The sequence below is a fragment of the Chanodichthys erythropterus genome, chromosome 5 (assembly GCF_024489055.1).
Source record: "Chanodichthys erythropterus isolate Z2021 chromosome 5, ASM2448905v1, whole genome shotgun sequence".
NCBI lineage: Eukaryota > Metazoa > Chordata > Actinopteri > Cypriniformes > Xenocyprididae > Chanodichthys > Chanodichthys erythropterus.
This window is the reverse complement of record NC_090225.1, coordinates 19782578-19805238: the sequence shown is the minus strand read 5'-3', so window position 1 is coordinate 19805238 and position 22661 is coordinate 19782578. Positions and strand designations below refer to the sequence as shown.

General features: G+C 35.6%; 4 protein-coding genes across 6 annotated transcripts; 3 read left to right on the top strand and 1 right to left on the bottom strand.

Annotated features, from left to right (window-relative positions):
- The first annotated feature begins 1978 nt into the window (after window positions 1-1978).
- Window positions 1979-5186, top strand: pgam1a (phosphoglycerate mutase 1a). The gene is made up of 4 exons (XM_067385341.1): window positions 1979-2320; window positions 3017-3291; window positions 3796-3976; window positions 4351-5186. The coding sequence occupies exons 1-4, from the start codon at window positions 2182-2184 to the stop codon at window positions 4518-4520; spliced, it is 765 nt and encodes a 254-aa protein (XP_067241442.1). The 5' UTR covers window positions 1979-2181; the 3' UTR covers window positions 4521-5186.
- Window positions 5187-5785: 599 nt separating this feature from the next.
- Window positions 5786-7174, bottom strand: mettl18 (methyltransferase 18, RPL3 N3-histidine). The gene is made up of 2 exons (XM_067385338.1): window positions 7021-7174; window positions 5786-6776 (listed from the first exon to the last, which is right to left on the bottom strand). The coding sequence occupies exons 1-2, from the start codon at window positions 7123-7125 to the stop codon at window positions 5910-5912; spliced, it is 972 nt and encodes a 323-aa protein (XP_067241439.1). The 5' UTR covers window positions 7126-7174; the 3' UTR covers window positions 5786-5909.
- Window positions 7175-7782: 608 nt separating this feature from the next.
- Window positions 7783-14149, top strand: zdhhc16a (zinc finger DHHC-type palmitoyltransferase 16a). Of its 2 annotated transcripts, XM_067385336.1 has the most exons (12): window positions 7783-7936; window positions 8838-8952; window positions 9042-9278; window positions 9361-9555; window positions 9660-9748; window positions 9853-9881; window positions 11272-11405; window positions 11705-11800; window positions 12818-12894; window positions 12998-13121; window positions 13282-13352; window positions 13441-14149. In XM_067385336.1, the coding sequence occupies exons 2-12, from the start codon at window positions 8947-8949 to the stop codon at window positions 13541-13543; spliced, it is 1161 nt and encodes a 386-aa protein (XP_067241437.1). In that variant the 5' UTR covers window positions 7783-7936; window positions 8838-8946; the 3' UTR covers window positions 13544-14149. The 2 variants fall into 2 exon arrangements, with proteins under 2 accessions (XP_067241437.1, XP_067241438.1); XM_067385337.1 differs by lacking the exon at window positions 8838-8952 and having other exon boundaries at window positions 7784-7936; window positions 13441-14148.
- A 777-nt stretch (window positions 14150-14926) lies between these two features.
- On the top strand, window positions 14927-20035 carry ubtd1a (ubiquitin domain containing 1a). 2 transcript variants are annotated; one of them, XM_067385334.1, is made up of 3 exons: window positions 14927-15422; window positions 18083-18310; window positions 18734-20035. In XM_067385334.1, exons 1-3 carry the CDS (start codon window positions 15341-15343, stop codon window positions 19114-19116), a joined length of 693 nt encoding a protein of 230 aa, XP_067241435.1. In that variant the 5' UTR covers window positions 14927-15340; the 3' UTR covers window positions 19117-20035. The 2 variants fall into 2 exon arrangements, with proteins under 2 accessions (XP_067241435.1, XP_067241436.1); XM_067385335.1 differs by lacking the exon at window positions 14927-15422 and adding an exon at window positions 16545-16708.
- The last annotated feature ends 2626 nt before the right edge of the window (window positions 20036-22661 follow it).

Here is a 22661-nt window from a genome sequence, read left to right as displayed (position 1 = left end):
AGAATGTTTAAATCCAGAGAAATAAGCCATTTTAATCAGGACACGGACCATGTATGTGCGTCGCCTGTCAATGACATTGCGTTACCCATGAAACTATAAAAAACAAGAGACACTTTAATATATTATATGTTTTCTTAGACAAGGGAACAACTGTTTGGATACATTTTATAGACAGAAAACTAATTATTGTTATATAGCTCAACACGTTTATTGTTTGAATCTTGTTTTCTTGATTTACCACGAGTACCATGTTTTACCATGACTAATATCATGACTAATACCATGATCTAGCTTACTGTAATGTGCAACAAGTGTCTCATAGCACATCTTAGCACATGGACGACATCTTTCATGAATCCGCGTTCAGTTTTGGCGTCATCAAGATACGCCTTTGTTTTGAATAGGCGACCTCTAGTGGTGAAAAACGACATATTGTGCCTTTAAAGGATTAGTTCACTTTCAAATTAAAATTTTCTGATAATTTACTCACCCCCATGTCATCAAAAAAATTTTTTAAGGTTTTTGATGAAAACATTCCAGGATTTTTCTCCATAGTGGACTTCAATGGAGCCCAAATGGTTGAAGGTCAAAATTACAGTTTCATTGCAGCTTCAAAACATTCTACACAATCCCAGACGAGGAATAAGGGTCTTATCTACAGAAACCATCGCTCATTTTCTTAAAAATAAATAAAGAAATTAATTATATACATTTTAACCATAAATGCTCATCTTGAACTAGCTCTCTTCTTCTCTATTTGAATTCCGGCAGTGTAGACACTGCTAAGTGTATTACTGCCCTCCACAGGTCAAAGTTTGAACTAATTGTTATATACTTGCACTAGCATATTGTATATGACAATTTAGTTCAAACTTTGACCTGATGAGGGCAGTAATACACTTAGCAGTGTCTACACTGCCGGAATTCTAATAGAGAAGAAGAGAAGAGAGCTAGTTCAAGATGAGCATTTATGGTTAAAACTTATAAATGTTTTTATTTTTTTTTTTAGAAAATGAGCAATGGTTTCTCTAGATAAGATCCTTATTCCTCGTCTGGGATCGCTGTAAACTGTAATTTTGACCTTCAACCATTTGGGCTCCATTGAAGTCCACTATATGGAGAAAAAATTAATGTTTTCCTCAGAAACCTTAATTTCTTTTTGACTGAAGAAAGAAAGACATGAACATCTTGGATGAGATGTGGGTGAGTAAATTATCAGAAAATTTTAATTAGAAAGTGAACTAATCCTTTAACTGTTATATCAATTATCTTTTTCAGCAATGTCTTTACATATTTGTGATTCTTTTTTGTAGACAATAAAGAATCATGTGGAAAGTAAAATCAGCAGAAAACAGTCTACTATTTGGTACAGTTGACATGTATTTTGATTTGTGCATATGATCCCAAATTCAGCAAGAATTTTTAGAATTGTATTGTCAGTCTTAAACCACTCTCACAATCCATAAACAAGACCATTTAACAGTTACTGGAATAGGCTAAACTTAAAAAAAAAATTAATGAAACTTGAGACAAAAATAATTTTGGATAACTACAGTTAAAAAGTAAATGTAAGATTGTTTCTGACTGCTCTTTACAAAAGCAAATAATGTTTTTGTAAGGAATTAATAGTTATCACCCTTGTTTCATTCCTATAGCCTACCAACAAGCACCCTCAAAGGCTACACACCATGCTCAGTTCATTCTCTTCCGCGCTAAACCCCGCCCACACCAATATAAGTAACATTTGATTGGCTCTCCTGTACATCATCTCCAAGATACACCCAATGAAATCTAACGGGAAGTTACAATCCTCCTGAGTTTAGTGATTTTTAATACTGTATCTCTGGCAGGTTCGATTAACTATGAACGATTAAATATATTATATAGTCCTTCTTATTCTGGCTAATATATTTTGAAAAGCAAAATGCAAAAGGATAAATATAAAATATGCAGAGGCATTCATTACAGGAAGGTCACGGTTTTTTTCCATCTCGTGTTGCAGTTTCACAGTGTGGCGCATCGTTGATTGGTGGAGCGTTGAGCTGGGGAGGTCGGAAACGTCATTGTCATCGGGACTAGGATGAGAGGAGGGTCTTTTTGACAGTACTCGAGAAGATCAGAGCTCAGCCATCGTGCTGTCTTCAGCTGCTAACTTCAGATTTGTCTCTGTGAAAACCTCAAATGGCTGCTTACAAGCTGGTTCTCATTCGCCATGGCGAAAGCTGCTGGAACCAGGAGAATCGCTTTTGCGGCTGGTTCGACGCGGACCTGAGCGAGACAGGAGCTCAGGAGGCAAAGAAAGGCGGTCAGGCTTTAAAAGGTTTGTATAGTTTTACATTTTCCAGAGTTGTGAATGAGCGTTGTAAATCTGCCTTCCCAAGGATATCAGCATTCTAGATCGTTTTATTTATTTATTTTTAAAAGAATATGTACATTATGTCTAAATGGAGAATAAATGCTTTGTGTTAATGATGACATTTGCGTTTTAAATAAGAAAACTCAAACAGGAAAAATCAAATGACTTTCAGAAGAATGTGCATCCCCGGCACTGCCCCGCCTTCGAAGTGACGTGTGTACGCTCTGAACCAATGACATGGCAGTTTGCCTGTTACTGACAGGTTGTGGGGCGGGGCCTACGCGATGTGAACGTGCAGCAAAGAACGTGATTTTACACACGTGCTGAATTTCCCAATTAAAAGTGACTTTTTTACACAATTACAGTTAGGAATTCTGTTTATATAATATAAATACATTTTAAATAACTTTTTTATACTATTTTAAATATATTTAATATAGATAATATTAATATATAAAATATATGTAATATATTTTTAAGAATAAATTATAATTTAAATCTAAATTTTTATTAGTCTAAGTCTATAAGGCTAAATTGTATTATATGTATTAAATAATAATTTAATAAGAAGAAAAATAAATGATTATGGTATTTTAATTTATATCTTAATATTCTATCTGCCATATTAAATCTATAATGTGTATCACTGTGTCTTTGCAGATGCGGGGTTTGAGTTTGACATTTGTTATACCTCGGTGCTGAAGAGAGCCATCCGGACGTTATGGATTGTTCTGGACAGTATTGATCAGATGTGGCTGCCTGTGCACAGGACCTGGCGCCTGAATGAACGTCATTATGGTGGTCTCACTGGGTTAAACAAGGCTGAGACTGCGGCCAAGCATGGTGAAGCCCAGGTCAAGATTTGGAGGCGCTCTTATGACATCCCCCCACCAACTATGGATGCAGATCATGACTTTTACAGCGTCATCAGCAAGGTGAGGTCCTCAACCTCATTCATTCATTATGGTACTTTATCTGTTTAATGTCATCATAATTAGTTAGTCGTCCTCATCAGATTCATAATTGTATAAGAAGCAGAGCGTATACATGCACATGGTTCTGTCCCCAATGACAGCATGCCTATCAACATTATTATCTGCATTCTTGCATCCATTACAAAATAAATCATTTTACCATACAGTATTCCATCTGATCTTATGAGTGTAAAAACTTGGGTGTACGAATGTAAAAAAATTGTTGCAACATGTTGGAATTACATGTTGAAACTGACGTGCTAGTAGTTAATAAATGCAAAGGCTCAAAAACCAAAGGTCAAACCGTATTTGAATAGGAAACTGCTTGCTATGTCCTAAAACAAATGAACAATTCAAGAATTTCTATTAGAATAAATGAGCAGCAGTACAATTTCATACTGAATTGTTTAATGAACATTTTATTAATGCACAATTTTTTCTTGTTGGATGTCCTATCTTTTTTAGGACAGACGTTATGCTGATTTGACCGAGGACCAGCTGCCTTCTTGCGAGAGTCTGAAGGACACTATTGCACGGGCACTACCCTTCTGGAACGAGGAGATTGTGCCTCAAATTAAGGAAGGAAAAAGAGTGTTGATTGCTGCTCATGGAAACAGTTTGAGAGGCATTGTGAAACACTTAGAAGGTAATTGCAGGATCTTTTCAATCCCTTGTTCAGGGTTCTCACCATCATTGAAATTCTCAAAATATCAGGAAAATTGTGATTTAAAGGTCTGGAAGAGTCATGACTAAATGACAAAAACACAACAAAATTACTAAAACTTTAACTGAAATTAAAACAAAAAATATCACAATATATAATAGAAACTCAACACTGGCCATTGGCAGGGAAAACATCTTATTAAATAAGTTATACATTTAAAATGTAAACCTACTACTTGAGGACATTTGACTGCTGTTTTTACAAATATTTTGTAACATGCTTTAATGGGAAGTCACCAAAAATTACTGACATTTCAGTTTTTTCTAGTCTCATAGTGCGTTTTCTCTCACTCACAGGTATGTCTGAGGAGGCCATCATGGAGCTGAATCTGCCCACAGGCATTCCTATTCTTTACGAGCTGGACAAGAACCTGAAGCCCATCAAGCCCATGCAGTTCCTCGGAGACGAGGAAACCGTTCGAAAAGCCATGGAGGCTGTGGCAGCCCAGGGCAAAGCCAAGAAATAGAGTATTTACTTTAAACATTTTAAATTGTACATCAGCACTGAATTACTTTAAACAAGATTCCCATATTTAACATCCACGAGACAGAGCTCGATTGGATAAGTGTCTACGAGTTAAAATAAATATAGAACCTATATGTAACCAAAATGTAATTCTAGAATTTTGAAATGGTTGGGAGTATTTATTAGTTATAAACAGTTTACAAGGACCACTCATTTTTGTTTGGATTTGTCTTTATGTAATTCATTCCATAATTTACTGTCTCCACTTTATTTTGAAGAATATGTTTGGTCATGTGTTCTCAATGCGGCAAGTACATTTCTTTTCACATTAAACCAATGTTGAGACTGAACCTAATGACTGTTTCATCTGTTGGCCTGCTTGATAAATTGAAGAGATGTAAGCTGGTACATGTAAACTTATGTCAGTCCTTGTTTATTTGATGATGGTTTTGCAGTGTTATATGAGCCAATATATTATGTGTACTTTACATTGCAGACTGAACATTAGATTTAAGTAACAAACTGTCAAGAGTGTTTCAACAAACTTATTCCAGTTTCAGTGCGTTTTACCATTAGTTATGTATGCCAAGCACAATTTAGGCTCCCACAGCAAAGAATCTGGCCTGAAAGGGATGGGCGTCCATTATCTTAAAGGAACACTCCAATTTTTTTGAAAATAGGCTCATTTTCCAACTCCCCTAGAGTTAAACAGTTGAGTTTTACCGTTTTTGAATCCATTCAGCAGATCTCCGGTTCTGGCGGTACCACTTTTAGCATAGTTCATTGAATCTGATTAGACCGTTAGCATCTCGCTCAAAAATGACCAAAGAGTTTTGATATTTTCCTATTTAAAACTTGACTCTTCTGTAGTTACACTGTGTACTAAGACCGGCGGAAAATGAAAAGTTGCGATTTTCTTGGCCGATACGGCTAGGAACTATACTCTCATTCTGGCGTAATAATCAAGAAACTGTGCTGCTGTACCATGGGTGCAGCAGGCGCAATGATATTAAGCAGCGTTTCTTACAAATGCCAAATGTCCATATCTGCCTATAAAATCACAACTTTTCATTTTCCGTCGGTCTTAGTGCACGATGCAACTACAGAAGAGTCAAGTTTTAAATAGGAAAAATATCTAAACTCTTTGGTCATTTTTGAGTGAGATGCTAACGGTCTAATCAGTTTCAATGAACTATGCTAAGCTTTGCTAAAAGTGGTACCGCCAGACCCGGAGATCAGCTGAATGGATTCAAAAACTGTAAAACTCAACTGCTTAACTCTAGGGGAGTTGGAAAATGAGCCTATTTTCAAAAAAAGTGGAGTGTTCCTTTAAGTTGACTTGCACCATAATGTGGTGTGCACATTAACACTTATCAATACAATTTGAATGTCACTTTTTGAATGTCAATGACACAACATGTCTCTTCAGGCCTTGTTCCACATCCTTCAAATATTTGATTAGAAAGACATTATTCTGCTCCACAAACTTCTCAAACAGATGAAGGCCACCTCCTACTCCAAAATAGTGAGACTTGGTTGCCAAATAAACAAACCCATCCTCAGCAAGCAGGCCACAAAACACACTATGAAGAGAAGAGTAGTAGTCTGTGTTGTATATGGTTTCTGATGTAAAGATAATGTCATATTTTGGCAATGAGGTTTTATTTTGCATAAGTGTGAGAAAAGAGTTCCAGTCGCCGGAGAAGAAACCACAACGCTCTAGTAATTTCTGTGATGAATTCAGGGCTTTCCTCTTAGACGGTGGGCTGCCATTTTTCTCCTCGGTCTCATCATCTTCTTCACAATTGAGAAACACATTTGGCACCGTTAACTGCTCTATCACTGTGCTGTTATAATCCTGGAAGTCAACTTTAGAGGCTCCTCTCTTCAATGCAAGTATGCCAAGTAGACCTGCTCCACAGCCCAAGTCTAACACCCTTTTTCCAGCAAAGGTCTCTCCTTCATCGTCAATGTACTCAAGGAGATCATACGTGCATTCCCATATCTTAAGTCCACCTTCATACACTCCAGTGATGAGGTCAGAGTTTTGGGTCAGTGTTTTGGCCAGTATCTCCTCACTGTCCTCTCGTTCAGGAGCGGTCTTCTCAAACACTGATTCATTTAGAAAGAGCAGGGGAGGCAGGGCACCTATGGTGATGGTTTCAGGCACCCAGTTCTCAATGTGGGAGAGAGGATCCAACAAAGGTTCGTGCTCAATAGCATTCTTCATCTTCGTTGGGACGGTTTCACTGGATTCCTATTAAAAGATACATTGTGCATATGATCCTGACAGATGCAATAACATGGGATGTAGCATGAGTAACTAAACCCACATATTCTCGATTTATTTTCACATAAATAACTGTTAAAATAGAGTATAATTTGAGGCGTTGTACTTCTCAAGCATAATTAAAGATATTAAACAATCTTAAAGTAAGCTATCTTGTAGCATTATTAGCAAATATAGCCGGATTTAACAAGCTAATGATAAATTCCCTTACCGAGCATTTAAGATGCACATCTTTTGAGTTGTCGTCTTTCTTTTCTTTATCATTTGTTTCTTCTTCTGTCTGTAAAGGAATATCAAAGTTGAAACTGAATGCCATGGTTTGTACTATTTGTTCGCCAGTAGTGTCTGAGCACGTGTATCGTCTGAACGAATTGTTCTTTTGAGTCGGATCTTTTCAATGAATTGGTTGAACCGGTTCAGAAATCGGTCCGAGTTATTTACAAAAACACGTTTTCAGCCAACAGATGTAAATCAATTTTAGTAATGTAAATGCAAATTATAACTGTTTTTATGGGCTGAATAATAATTACTGCATCAAACTGGGAAACATTACGCTACATTCGTAGTAGAATATAACACGTAATAAATAGCAAAGTGTGCCTGCATATGCATTTACTGGGACGTTTTACAGCACTAAACCGGGATTTTAGGGCACACGATGACATAATTGCGTTCGTACTTAAAAGAATCACTGAATTATTTTTTGAGCCGTTTCTTTGAAAAAACACGTTCAAAAGAACCGATTCGCGAAAATGAATTGGACATAAATCAAACTACAATTCCCACAGTTCTCTGCAGCAGCTGGCCGAGGATCACATACAATTGAACAGAACTACTATTTTTTTAATGAAATACCACACTATATAATGTAATTTTGATTTTTTGATAATATAAAAAATGATTATAAAAAAACTTCCCATTCCGCTTTCCGCACCTGAAACTCCATTTCCCAGAATTCCCACCGTGACAGCTCACATCCCTGCGCGTCAGACAGACAGACAGCAGATGAAATCAAAGGGGGTAGAAACTACCTCTTCTATTTATTTGTCTCCATCTGTCCCAAAAAAAATCTTTCGGCGGTATCATGAGTTGAGTCCATCGCAGTTTCAGGAGAAGATCTTGGCCAGGTAAGAGAGCCGACTGCATACATTTCTTCCACGCTGTGATCTGTGATGTTTAGCTCTTGCTGTTTGATTCAGTCAGGTCGAGGTACTAAACAACATCACTATTAACCTTTGTCTTATCGCTGATGCGCAGTATATATTGGATGTCTATTTTTTACCCACAGTTTTGACACTGTAATCTGATCAATGTACCAATTTACCAATATGTACGCATATTTTTTGTCTTTAATGATCATTTTAAAGGCACAGACTCTCAATCTGTCCCTGAGATTATAGTTTGTTTATGACATGGGGGATGGTGTATGATGCTGGCCATTTGTACAATAAGTGTCTATTGGCCACTATAACTATTACATCTTTTATGCTTATGTCTGTATTTCTCTAAATTTCAATGTTACGTCATATGGGTGGTGTTCCCTCCACATTAATTGTTGTGGACGGAATGTAGACTGTCCAGATCCATATCTCACGTGTGAATTTTACAATGTCTGAGCATGTAGTGCTGTGCTAACCTTAACGTTTTTTTAATTCTAACTTGGGGCACACCTATTTGATTCATAAATTTAATTTTTTTTTAAAAAGTTAGCATCCCTTAGATTGTGTTCTGCCTTATAACAAAGCTTATTTTCATTATCCCAGCTCCTGTATACATTTTAATCTCAAATTCATATCCAGTGACTTTTTATGAGACGGCTTCTAGAAAAATTAATGGTCTGGTTACAATTACAAATTCAAGGAAAGATGCATTAGTCAGTAGCCTACCCATGTTTTTTGTAAACCTAAGTAAACTTAAAATGGGCTGGCCTTTTTAGATGCATTGTTATCAGTGCAATCATCTAAAGCATGCTGCCTTCGAAACACTTGACAAAAGAGTTAATCCATCGTTTGTATTGTATTATGTCAGATAATCCATGGGTATCACCATAAACCATGCTTGCATTATTGGTTTGGATCAGACCACACCAACTGCTTAGGTGGATACTTTGTTAATCTAATTGGCTTACAAGTTCAGCATGGGGGTAAGCGTCACTGAGGAAATTGCAGGACATTGTGCCGATATTCAGGAAGTTTGAACAAGTTAAGGAAAGATAACATCTTGTCTTTCCAGGGGCTGAACATGCGTCCCTGCTCTACAGTCATGCACCTGCTGCTGAGATGTATGCGCGGGTGTGGCAGGCACAGCCGCAGTCGTATGCCCAGAAGACTGAGGCGGCCTCTGAGCTACATCAAACTGATCTTCAATTCCCTTTATTTTAACTCACTCACTAACTCAGAAGTAGTGATGGACTCCATCCTTGAACCAGTGTTTTGGATGGTGGAGGTTGTCACACGTTGGTTTGGAATGGTAAATCTGTAATTTCTCATAACAATTTTCTCAAGATGTCTTTGCATATCTCTTACACCCTTTGCTTTTCTTTTCTCTTTAGGTTTTTGTATTTTTAGTAGTTGCTCTTACCAGTTCTGTGATTTTCATCGCTTATTTCTGCCTTCTACCGTTGGTCCTCCAAACGTACTCTCCTGGCTGGATAATGTGGCACATTTGTTACGGACATTGGATCATAGTCATGATAGCCTTCCATTACTACAAGGCCACAAGCACTCCCCCTGGATACCCTCCAAAGGTTCAGCACCCTTAGACACGCCACAATCCAGTAGAGCTGCTGTGTGTGTGTCCAGTGTCAGTCATTACCTAACAGCTTTTTTCTTTCTTCATGTTGTTTTTCAGATGAAAAATGACATCCCGTTTGTGTCGGTTTGTAAAAAGTGTATCATTCCTAAACCAGCTCGAAGTCATCACTGTGGCATCTGTAAAACGTAAGAGAAACAAAAGACTTATAAAATCGAATTGGTGACTCAATGTCAGCTGCATTTTATTCTGTTATTGTGAAAAAGTAACATACAAACATCTTTCTTTCCAGCTGTATTCTAAAAATGGATCATCATTGCCGTATCCTTTTTAAATCACCATATTGTTGACATTTTGGAAAAATGTTTTACGTGGTTCAACATTCTGTTAAAAGGGTTTGTTCAGCCAAAATTAACAATTTGCCATCATTCATTCACCCTCATGATATGGACAAGTTGTGTGGACTACTTTTATCATACTTTTGCCATCATTTATTATAATTGTATGGAAACGAATGACCATAGCTGTTTTCAAAATAGTGTAACATTTCCAAAAGTAAAAATCCCTTTAATTTTCTCCATAGGGCAAACGATTTTTAACAAACTTTATAACTTTAAATACAGACCTGCTTTGAGCTACGAGGTTGTTAAGCAATGGCATATGCTTTTGTTGAAGCCATTATATTTAATTTACCTCGGCATAGTTGAATAACAAGTTCATTTACATGGAAATGACAAACAGTGAGTCTCAAACTCCATTGTTTCCTCCTTCTTATGTAAATCTCATTTGTTTAAAAGACCTCCAGAAAACAGGCGAATCTCAACATAACACCAACTGTTACGTAACAGTCGGGATCATTAATATGTACATCCCCAATATTTGCATATGCCAGCCCATGTTCCCAACATAAACGGCATTAGACTAGGGCAGAACGTCTGGATGTGCACAGCTGAATTAACAGACTAGGTAAGCAAGCAAGGACAATAGCAAAAAATGGCAGATGGAGTGATAATAACTGACATGATCCATGATAACATGATATTTTTAGTGATATTTGTAAAATGTTTCGTTAGCATGTTGCTAATGTACTGTTAAATGTGGTTAAAGTTATCATCGTTTCTTACTGTATTCACGGAGACAAGAGCCATCGCTATTTTCATTTTTAAACACTTGCAGTCTGTATAATTCATAAACAAAAAAAAAAATTAATTACCTTAGACTTATATTACATTTTTTTTAAAAAAAGTTCTAGGGCACCTTCAAAAAAATAAACAATGCAATTTCTGGTGAAAAACTACATTACCCAGGATACCCAAGTTCTTTCCCTTATTAAAGCCATTAAGTACACAATCTTGTACATTTGTCTTTTAGTCCTACATTCAAATACTTTTGTGCTTAACTGAAAGTTTGTAATATTATCATATTATAATATTCTAGCTTTTTAATAAAGACTTTTTAAGAATCCCTATGGAAAAAATACTTGCGGAAGCAATGCTGCTCAAAAAAGTGAGGGTAATGTTGCTCTCCATTTCGAGTTTTGCATTCCACAGAAGAAAGATCTAAAGATTTAGAATGTGCATAAGTGACAACAACAATCAGAAAAAGATGGAATTTAAATTAAATTCATTAAATGTCAGTTATTCATTTAACAGCCCATATACTTTAGGTTTTACACTTCTGTGAAGTTGGTTCCTTAATTCTATATTTTCAGCTTGGCTTAACAACTGTGTTGGTCATTACAATCATCGTTACTTCTTCTCCTTTTGTCTCTATTTGACTATGGGCTGCATGTACTGTAGCATCAGCGGTCGCAATCTCTTTATTGATGCATATAATGCCATAGATGTAAGCCTTTGTTTTTAATACATTTGTTGTTTCATGTTAGTGCTTCTCTGTTTTGTGTAACTCATAATTTTGTATCATAAAAGTTTGAATCTTTCACTCACTCAAAGCTTGGAAGACTCCTCAGTAGGCATTTTTTCCATCCTCTTGTTCTTATGAATAAGGAGTTTTGTGTCCATTCTTAGATGGTGTTTAACTCTTCTCTTTCTGAATGGTTGTGCCTCTCCTTTTCTCTTTCTGTTCTCAAAGTCTGGGGTAGTGGGCCTGTCTTAACTGCCAGCTGTCTCTCTGCCATTCTATAGCAATTCAGGCACATGGAAGCAGAGAAACAGGGTGTTCCGGTGACGGGGATCGGGTTGCTCATCGGCATTGTACCATCAGAAGGCGTGGCTGGGAAGGTACTTCAGGTGTTGTTGTTCCTGCTGTTGGCTTCACTTTAGAATTGGAATTCGTATTTTTCTGTATCTCGTCTCATTATTTAACACTCTTAAAAAAACAACATGCTATGAAACACCAATAAATTATTTCTGACCTTCCTTATCCCAATTCTAACAGCAAACATTTAAATGGGTATTACTTACTGACTTTGCTTTTGTCACAATTGGATGAGGACGGATTTACTTTAGACTCTTTAAGCTCTGGTTGGTAAGATCTGGTGCTCTAGAATTTCCATTTGGATTAGTTCTCTGTTTTATGGTTATAAGCAGATATAGTGAATCTTTTGCATCATATGACAAAATATAAAACTGAGTGGAATATGTAAATGAATGACACTTTTGTAATACATATACACACATGCTGCCATTCACAAGTTTGGGGTTGGTAAGATTTGATATATATTGTATATATGTATGTATATATATGTATGTAATTTTTTTTTTAAAAGCAAGTAATACTTTAATTAAAACTAACAGTAACAAGTTATAAATAACAAATAAATGCTGTTATTTTTAATGTATTCATCAAGGAACTGTTTTCAACATTCATAATAATAAGAAATGTTTCTTGAGCAACACTGAAGATTGCAGTAATGGCTGCTGAAAATTCCGCTTTGCATCACAGGAATAAATTACATTTTAAAAAATATTAAAATAGAAGACATTTAATTTAAATGGTAAAAATATTTCACATTATTACTGTTTTTATTGTATTTTTAATTGAATAATTGAGCATAAGAATCTTCTTTTTAAAAAAAAACATAAAAAAAAAATCTTACCAACTTGAACATTAGTCTATACATGCATAAATAATATAGTTGCATTCATATAAATATCAATTTATATAATATTTTAAAAAGTTAAATTATTTGTATCTATAATATTTGGGATTTTTAATTATTTTTTTATTAATATATTAATGTATTATTATTGAATAAATACAATATTTTTCCTCTTTTGATGCTTCATGGGATACAGGAGGTTTCGCAACCTCCATACACCTACAAGGACAGGATGATTCACAAGAGTATTATCTACATGTGGGTCCTCACAAGGTACGTCATTTCAAAAGGCTATTCTTTCGCAGCGTCCCCAGTCCTGGTTTTATTATTTCTATAGACTCACATCTTTTGTTATGTTTGTTGGTTTTTCCATCAGCACCGTGTCAGTTGCCCTCGGGGCTCTCACACTGTGGCATGCTATACTCATCACCCGTGGAGAAACCAGCATTGAACGCCATATAAACAACAAAGAGGCCAAACGTTTGGCGAAACGTGGAAAGGTGAGGGTGCGTTCAGGCCGTACAGAATCAAAGTCTCGATTCTATATGTTTAAACAGAGCAGGATGATTGGGATTTAATTTCTTTCTTTTATTTGAGATCTCTTATAATTGCATCAAATACTTTTTTTCCTATGATTTAACCTTTTCCTTCTTTTTAAAGGTCTATCGGAATCCCTTCAGTTATGGTAAACTAAACAACTGGAAGGTGTTCTTTGGTGTAGAAAAGAGAAGGTAAAATTACACATTTTACTTGCTCTTTGTAGTAGTCTGCAGTCTTTAAACTGTGGTTTAATGTAAATTATTATAATTACCTCCACAGTCATTGGCTGACACGTATTCTCCTCCCCTCTGGACACACCCCATATGGTGACGGTCTGACATGGGACATTTACCCTCTTAAAAAAGACATGATGCCAGTCTGAGACATTAAAGACTTGACTGTCTTAGTTGACGAAGACCAACACACTCATCAGGGTGAGTCTCACCCGCTGTGCCAAAGCAGATCCAGAGCCCTGGGAACACGGGAGTCTGCAGAGCCCAGATTTAGACATGATCTCATTGGATGACATTTGCACTTTCTGGCCAAATGAAAGGGCTGTCCTCCAAAAATACCATGCATTTGGATGTTTTCTATCAATATTTTGTAATGAAATCATGGCAGTTGTCTGTGATATCTATTGGAAGATAGGTTTGTAGCCATGAGGGGCTTAAAAGGATAGTTCACCCAAAAATGAAAATTTTGTCATTACCAAGCCTTGTGTTGTTTCAAACCTGAACGAGTTTCATTCTTCTGTTGAACATAAAAGAAGATATTTTAAAGAATGCTGGTAACCAGACAGTTGACGGCACCCATTGACTTCCATAGGTTTTTTTTTTTTTTTCTTTTTTTGGGGGGGTGAACTATCCTTTTAATGTTTAATTGTGTAAAAATGATTTTTAACACATTATTTATTACACGTACAGTATCATTATTTAAATCTTAAACTTGCTTAACATTTTATTAAATGTAAAATAAATGTTTTTTACAGTATTTTTTTATTTCTTTTTTTTCCCTTACAATTTTTTTTAAACTCATCACCGTGAATTACAAATGACTGCCTTTAGATGGCAGTGTACTATCATTTTACCATTTCAGAATCTTTTTATACCAGGTCAGTGGTGGTAACTAAGTACTAAGTAACTGCTATCTATGATGTTTTGGAAAACATATGTAAAATATTACAATCTTTAATTTATTATTGAAAATGACATTTATATCTAATAGTTTAAAATTTTTTAGTAAACCATTAATTTATAAATAGAGATATCTGCTATTTTTTAAGATTTTATTTCAAGAAATATGGCTAAATATAGTTTCATATGATGGCAAATCAACATTTATTTGCACTTAATACCTCCATAAGTTTTATACAGTGCAGTTTCTGACATCTGGGTATTTCTATCAAACAGCTTGAGTAGTTAAGACCAAGTACACATAATAAGCACTGTATGTGTTTTGAATTTAGTACAATACTGAACTCAATGTTAAAACAAACTTTGTTGGAAAGGAGAATTTGGTGAACATTGGACAGACAAGCAATTTCACAGAAAATAAACAACAAAAAATATACATTAATTAAAAGGAAACGAGAATAAAGAAATAGTGGCTTGCAACTCCAGAATAAGGAAGAAAATGGCAGCGGCTGCAAAAATTCAGTGACCCTGCTGTTTCTCCGCAGAGCTTCAGAAGAGTCAGCCACGCTCACGATAATGTGCACGAGCGCCCTCTAGTCAGATTTACTACGTCACTAATATTATCCTTTAGCTCTACAATTAATTATTCTTCTTCATGAGCCAACAAGAATGTGGACTACATCGGGGAGGATGTACGTTTAACTCAGAGGATAAGTAAATAGCAAGTTTTGATTACCAGTAACTATCCATTGATTGCATTAGTGTGATTCATTTGTCTTCCTGGTGGAAGGTTTACTGATCAGACCAGATTAAGTCTTAGACAAATGTCGACTCAGCGGAATACAACGGGCTTGTGTCTCTCCTCGGACAACAATGCATCTGACAACAGAACAAAACAATAAACTAGACACAAACTTTAATCTGCAACAACAAAAAATCATTTGCTGACGTCACGAACAGGCACTTTTTACATTTTGGATCCTGTAGAAATGCATTTACTCGGGCATCCAGGCATTCGAGGCTTGCTCCTAATGTGAGTTTGAGTAATGGGAAGTTGCTTTGGAGTGATACATCAAAGGTCTCGCCTGTCCTCCAGGAACGCATCCAGATACAGCACCAAACGAGGAGGTAAGGCTTGATCTGCCGAGGAATTCTGTTTGCAAATGGTGTAAATGCATCTGATGTTCCTTGATTGAGAAACCTATTTGTCCTACTGCATCAACACTGCCTTTGCAAGCTTATTCTTATATTTTAGAGAATGTATCAATGTAAAAAGGCACTATATGGGACCCTTAGATAAGGAGTTTGAATCTTTTAGATGCCACTGACATTCTTGTGTGAGAGACCCCCATCCTAAAATTTAAAAGGAATTTATAGCCTAGTTTCTTGTATAAAGACCAATTTATACAGTGAAAAATAAGTTCATTTAAAATATTATCTGAAAAATATTTAGTTTCTGTTAAATGACATTATTATGGTACTGTATTGTTGGATTATTTATTTACATATTTAAAATTTTATACACTGTTTAGCTCTAAACTTTTCCACAGAACCCCTAGCACTTCCTTGCAGTCTCCTGGGGGTCCGCAGGCCCCATTTTGAAAACTAAATAGTCTTAAAAACTTCTAGGCACCATTTCAAAAAGGGCAGTTAACTTTGTTTCTTTTCCGTGGGCAGGACTTACACTATAGAACCCATTAGTTCCTGTTGTAAAGACTCACTGGTTCTTCAAGTAACCCCAACACAAGGGAAAGATTCAGAGCCATGTGAAACATAAAAGTTTTCCTTTACTTCATTTTGATGCACGGTGCATATAAGATTGACATATTGGACATTCAGAGTTCTGAATGAATTGTGGATTTCTTCTCTGCTTAAATTATAAAATCAATGTTCTTCCTTTACTTGGAAATCCATTAAGATTGGGACATCTTAGATAAGACTTATTTGTGGAGTTGCTTGGATGCACCTGCTCTGGACAATCCTGGGATTTACAGTTTATTTTTGACTCTGTCCGGGTCTGAAATAGAGCTGACTGGATTAAGTTTGTTGTGAAAAGTCACTCATACACCTAAACCCAAGCTAGAGATTGTAAAAGCAAGGACCATTTCTTGCTGCTAGAAGCTATCTTGGTGGCCAGCTCTGATTTATATTTGTACAGTGTTATTTTTAGTTTCAGAAAACAGGTGATGGGCGTGTACTGTGTACAAGAAACTGGATTTACTAGCTGAGTGTTTGAGTTTGACACTGTGAGTGACATCTTATAGCACCGTGTATGTGGAGTTGATTGTCCCTCAAACACCTGCATGAACTCATAGGAGCGACTCTCCAGTAAATTTTCACTGATTAAAGGAATCAGACCATGGGAGTTGCAAACTCGAGAGACTATCAACCAACGGTAACAGTTGTGCTCAAAAGTAAGTAGCTTACTTGTAGCTGTTTGTAAGATAAAATGTAATAAGATTGTTTAGAGATACTTTAAGTATTAGAACTGTTGAAGGTTGTTGATTTGATGTGTACATTAGCATACTTATTATGTAGTCCTATATCTGATGAACATTTTGGTAGTTTTTTGGTCATGCTAGCAAATTTGATTTAGTTTCATATTTAGTCACCTGTTCTCTGACTGGAGTCGTCCTGCTATTTGAATGGAAGCCAAATTAAATGAACAATTTAATCTCCTGTATTTAGTAATTGAAAAGGATTTGTAATTTCGCAAGAGGCCAGATGGCCTGGCCGTGTTTAGTTTGCTGACTTACAGAGTCAGTTTGATTTGTATGAGTGTGGCATCCCAGCGTGTTAATACAGTACATGCCGGATTATTACTATACATCATGGACTTGTACTGTATAAGCCAAGTTAGCCAACATACATGATTTTTATGGTCTTTTTATCGTAAAAATGCATAATGACATGGTGAAGTTTAGTACTTGTGTCTAAATGGTTTGATTTTTTTATTTTATTTTGGTGTCCATTGTTAAAATGAAAATGATGAACGTGTTTGTTTTGTGGCGTTCTACATTTGTAAACTCTCATCTGGCTAGGAGTGATGCATGATGGGAAAGAGGCCACTAAATCCTGTTTTGCATCACCCGATTAAGGCTTTAATCTCAGCCACTATAAATAATTTGTTTTTTTCCCCAATGTATCCATTGCTTTGACTCCAGAGCAGGCTTTTATCACGGTTGGAGGAATATTCAAAGTTTCTTTTGAAATCTGTACTGTGATTCTGTCACGTTTTGTTTGTATACAAATGATTCAGCCACATTTTTGAGCCAATAGCTTTCTTCCCAAAGGGATTTCCCTTTGGCCCACATGAGCTCTTCGCCTTTAGGTGACACTGAGCTTGGCTGGCTTGATTTTAGCCTGTGGTTTAGATGAAGATATTGATTGTTATTGTTTATTATTACATTTGATCTGTTATAAAGGGTTCATTGTTCATTTAAAGGACAAGTAGTTATTAAACTGTTGTTTGTTGTGCAATTTTAATGAGCGATTGACGAACAAGAGTTCTGAGCTTAGATTAAATTGATTTATTTTTGCTAAATGTCAAAAAAAAAAAAAGCTTCTAGAATGGGAAATCTGTTCAGGCCCACTGAATCTCATTTGGGCAAAAGCTGTGATGTCACATGTGTTACATGTGTTTGTTGTCCTAGTTCTTTGGGTCAGGACCCCTTTTGCAAAACAGGATTTTTACAAATGTCATATCGGACTGACAACTTAACGCATCTCTAAATGATCTCGTTATTGTTAAGGTAACATTTCTATCTTGATATCTTTTTCTTCTGTAGGACGCAATGAGCCCCTGAAGAAAGATAGGCCCAAGTGGAAAAGTGACTATCCTATGACAGAGGGCCAGCTGCGCAGTAAAAGAGATGAATTCTGGGACACGGCTCCAGCTTTTGATGGCCGTAAAGAGATCTGGGACGCGCTAAAAGCTGCAGCTGTAGCGATTGAATGTAACGACCATGAACTAGCGCAGGCTATTGTAGATGGAGCCAGCATCACACTGCCTCATGGTAAACATTTAAACATAATTTTATTCATAGATCACTAGTTTCCACAAAAATATTAAGCACTACAACAATTTTCAAAATTGAAATGTTTTCTGAGCTCCAAACCAGAATATATGATTATGTGACACTGACGACTGCTGAAAATTCAGCTTTGCCATCACAGGATTAAATTACATTAAAAAATATATAAAGATATCAATATATATATATATAATTGTAATATTTCACAATAATACAATTTTTTGATCTAATAATTTCAGCCTTGCTTGAGGATGAGACTTCAAAAACACTTTAAAAATGTAGAACCCAAACTTTTGAACAGCTGTGTACACATGCTAAATATACACATTTGCTTAAATGACTGAAGCATTTAGCTGAATTATGCTGAATTATAGCTGAATTATAGCATTTGATTTGCTCTTTCAGGATCCCTTATGGAGTGCTATGATGAACTGGGCAACCGCTATCAGCTCCCTGCATACTGCTTGGCTCCTCCAGTCAACCTGATCTCTGAGTGCAACGATCATAATGTGTCTGAATCCACTGAGCCACAGGAGAAGAAAGAGAAGGAGTTCCAGCTGAAGGTGCGTCTCTCCACCGGAAAAGACCTTCGTCTCAGTGCCACTATGGCCGATTCCATCCGTCAGCTGAAGAAACAGCTTCAAGTTCAGGAAGATATTGATACCATCAATCAGCGCTGGTTTTTCTCTGGAAAGCTCCTCACGGATAAAACACGTTTACAGGACACCAAGATCCAGAAGGACTTTGTAATACAGGTCATTGTTTGTCAGCCCATTGTTCCCAACTAGTAAACGCACAAAACTGTGAACCAGGACTAAATAAACTCAAAACTGCTTTTATGTTTCCATTGTAGCCCACTGATCAGGTCGGATTTCTTTTCCAAATGTGAAGAACAAACATTTCTTATATAAACATCTTAACTGTAGCATACTAAAATGTGTTATACTAAATTACATATATTGCCTTCTTGGTTTTAATATCCATATGTTGTGTGGATAATCATTTCCATATTCTATATGGTATCTTTTGCCTTGATCCTTGATACAGTCTGCTGTCCACTGCTTAGCAGGCATAAACTATTTTCAAGAGGGTGAATTTTTCAGAGTGCAAGGATTTTTCAATCTTATTAAGACACTATTTAAATGGTTATTGCATCATAATGCCATTTTGATTTTCTGTTCGGAGACTTATAAATCTGTCTGTTACATCTGTTATCAAAAAAAACAAAAAACAAAAAAAAAAACCTCAAACTTTGGTACTCTGTCCGATTTTATTTGCCAGTCATAATTTGTGTTCATATTCCGAAGCAATATGTATTTTACATTTGTTTGTAGCCATGCTTTTATCAAGGTTTGTAATTTATTTTCACAGTCAGGTTCATTTTATGATTTCTAATGTAAATTAATTTTAAATTATTAAAAATTACAAGGTTTTTTTATTGACTGTAAAAACTCTAAATTGTACAATTATTTTATATTGTAATATTATATTGTTTCATTAAGAAACAGAATTGTAACTAATTGTGTATCTGGAGAAAAAAACAATCTCACTGTCAGTATTTCACAAGTTTTTACTAAATTTGACTGATTTTTATACTGTAGCAAAACAAATTGAGTTTTTTTTTTATTATTATTTATTTATTGAATTTTCTATTGAAAAAATGTTGGCTGGCTTCATTTACAAATTTGCTTTTGTGGCATGATGTCAGTCACCACAGAGAGGATTTATTATCAGATTTTTTTCTCTCGAATATGAATGGAATTAAATAGAAATTTCAAAACACGTCAGTCTGTGTATCAGTGTAAATACCAGTGCATGGTTTATTTTTAATACAGTGTATTGATAAACAACTTATAAAGATATATTTCTCACTGACAATTCCTTTTTCTTTCCCTTTAACATCAAATCATCATATGTCTTGCCATGTATGAGTAAACAGAATCCTTTTTTTTCATCTTTTGATCTTTTAATTCGATTAATACAAGCCATGTTTAGTTATGTGAAACAGGCCATGATACATATTTCATGGCCATTAAGACCAATGACATGACAACAATAGCTCAATTAACAAAGAAAAAAATAAAGCAAGTGTTAAAAAACACACACAAGTACAAGTATAGAATAAACTTTGTAACACACATTTAGAACTACTTTTTATTCAGCTTCTAACCCCCTGATTTCACTCACCTTCACACATTTTTAAGGCTACACTGCCTTAAAATGATTTACTGGTTTAAATAGTAATAAAATAGGTATTATTCATTAAAATATTAAAATAAAAAAACAGACTCTCTCTCTCTCACACACACACACACACAATCCATCCCTTTATATAGGCTACCTAAAATGGTGCTTTTGGAGGGCACTGAAGTGTTTAATCATTATCAACATATATTTTTAATAAAAATAAATGAGTTCCAAATGACACTTCCCAGATAGCAACTTTGCGCCGGCCCAAATCTGCCACGCGTGGTATGATGATCTGGGCCACATGTGGTGTGGAATGATGGCACTTAGGCAGACCGCTCCTGTTTGCCACAAGCAGGCCATAGCAATGCCAAATGTCAACCAAGAGCAAAGAAATAAACCAGAACTGGACCTTAGGGGGATGTTAGAATAACGTTATAATAATATTAGGGGAATGTTAGAATAACGTTAAGGGAATGTTAAAATAACATTAGGGGAACATTAAAATAATGTTAAAATAATGTTAGAATAACGTTAAAATAACATGAGGGGAACGTTAAAATAATGTTAAAATAATATTAGAATAACGTTAAAATAACATTTAGGGGAACGTTAAAATAATGTTAGAATAACGTTAGGGGAATGTTAGAATAAGGTTAGAATAACATTAGAGGAAAAAAGCAGGCAAAAAGCGTGGTACTCGCAAAAAATCAAGAAAATTAGATTTAAACAATAAGACTAAACGTGTTGAGCTATATAACACCAATTTGTTTTCTGCAAAAATATTACATATTGCACATTTAAGGGAACGTTAAAATAACATTAAATGAACATTATAATAACATTAAGGGAATGTTAAAATAATATTAGGGGAACGTTAAAATAATGTTAGAATAACGTTAGGGGAATGTTAGAATAACATTATAATAACAGTAGGGGAACGTTAAAATATTGTTAAAGTAATGTTAGAATAATGTTAGGGGAACGTCAGAACAGCGTTATAATAACATTAGGGGAACAGTAGAATAACATTAAGTGAATGTTAAAATAACATTGGGGAACGTTAAAATAATGTTAGAATTACATTATAGGAACGTTAGAATAACATTTGGGGAATGTTATAATAGCGTTATGGGAATGTTAGAATAACATTAAGGGAACATTAAAATAACATTAGGGGAACGTTAAAATAATATTAAAATAATGTTCGAATAACATTAGGAGAATGTTAGAATAACGTTAGGGGAATGTTAGAATAACGCTGAGGGAATATTAAAATAACATTACAATAATGTTAGTGTAATGAGGCGGGATTCAGGATCGGATCCATATGCAAGCTTTATTAAAGCAGAGTTCGTAGTTAAACAAGCAAGGGTCAAACAGGTATGGCAGAGAGCAGGCAGAATCGTGATCGTTGAACAGGAAGGGAATCGGGACAGGCAAATATCATTCACAAAAACCAGGAAACACAAATAGTCCAAGGACAGGCAGCAGAGAATCGTAACCAGGAAACAGACAGGATCTTTATTTATATTAAATAAAAAAAAATAAAAAATAAAAAAAAGCAGACAGACAGGGTAAATAACGCTTAGAATTACTACAGAGCAAACAAGACCTTGCAATGATGTGTGGTGAATGAGAGTCTTATATAGTCCGGTTAATGTGCTGCAGCTGGGTGTGTTGATTAGTGATTAGTGTGGAGTGTGTGCAGGTAACTGGCAGGGAGGATTATGGGAATTAGAGTCCGGGAAGTGACAGGAACATGACAGTTAGGGGAATGTTAGAATAATGTTAGGAGACTGTTAGCATTACCAAAAACTAATGTTCTATTCCCATTTAGAAAACATTCCTGGCTAACCAAAAACAAACCGTACAAAAAGAACATTCTGGCAACCAAAAATTGTTAGCATTTGGTTCCTGTTTGTTTTTTTGGTTTGTTTGTTTTTTTTGAGAATCAAATAATAACGTTCTGGTAACGTTATTTTTATGTTTTCTTATTGCAACAAAAAAAATAACCTTTTAGCAAAGTTTGGTGGTCCTGATCCACACTCCGGAGCAGAAGGTTGCGGTAATGCACCAATAAGCTGGATGTCATCCGTCGTAAAACAAGAGAGATGAAGACGAAAACGCACGATGATGACGCATG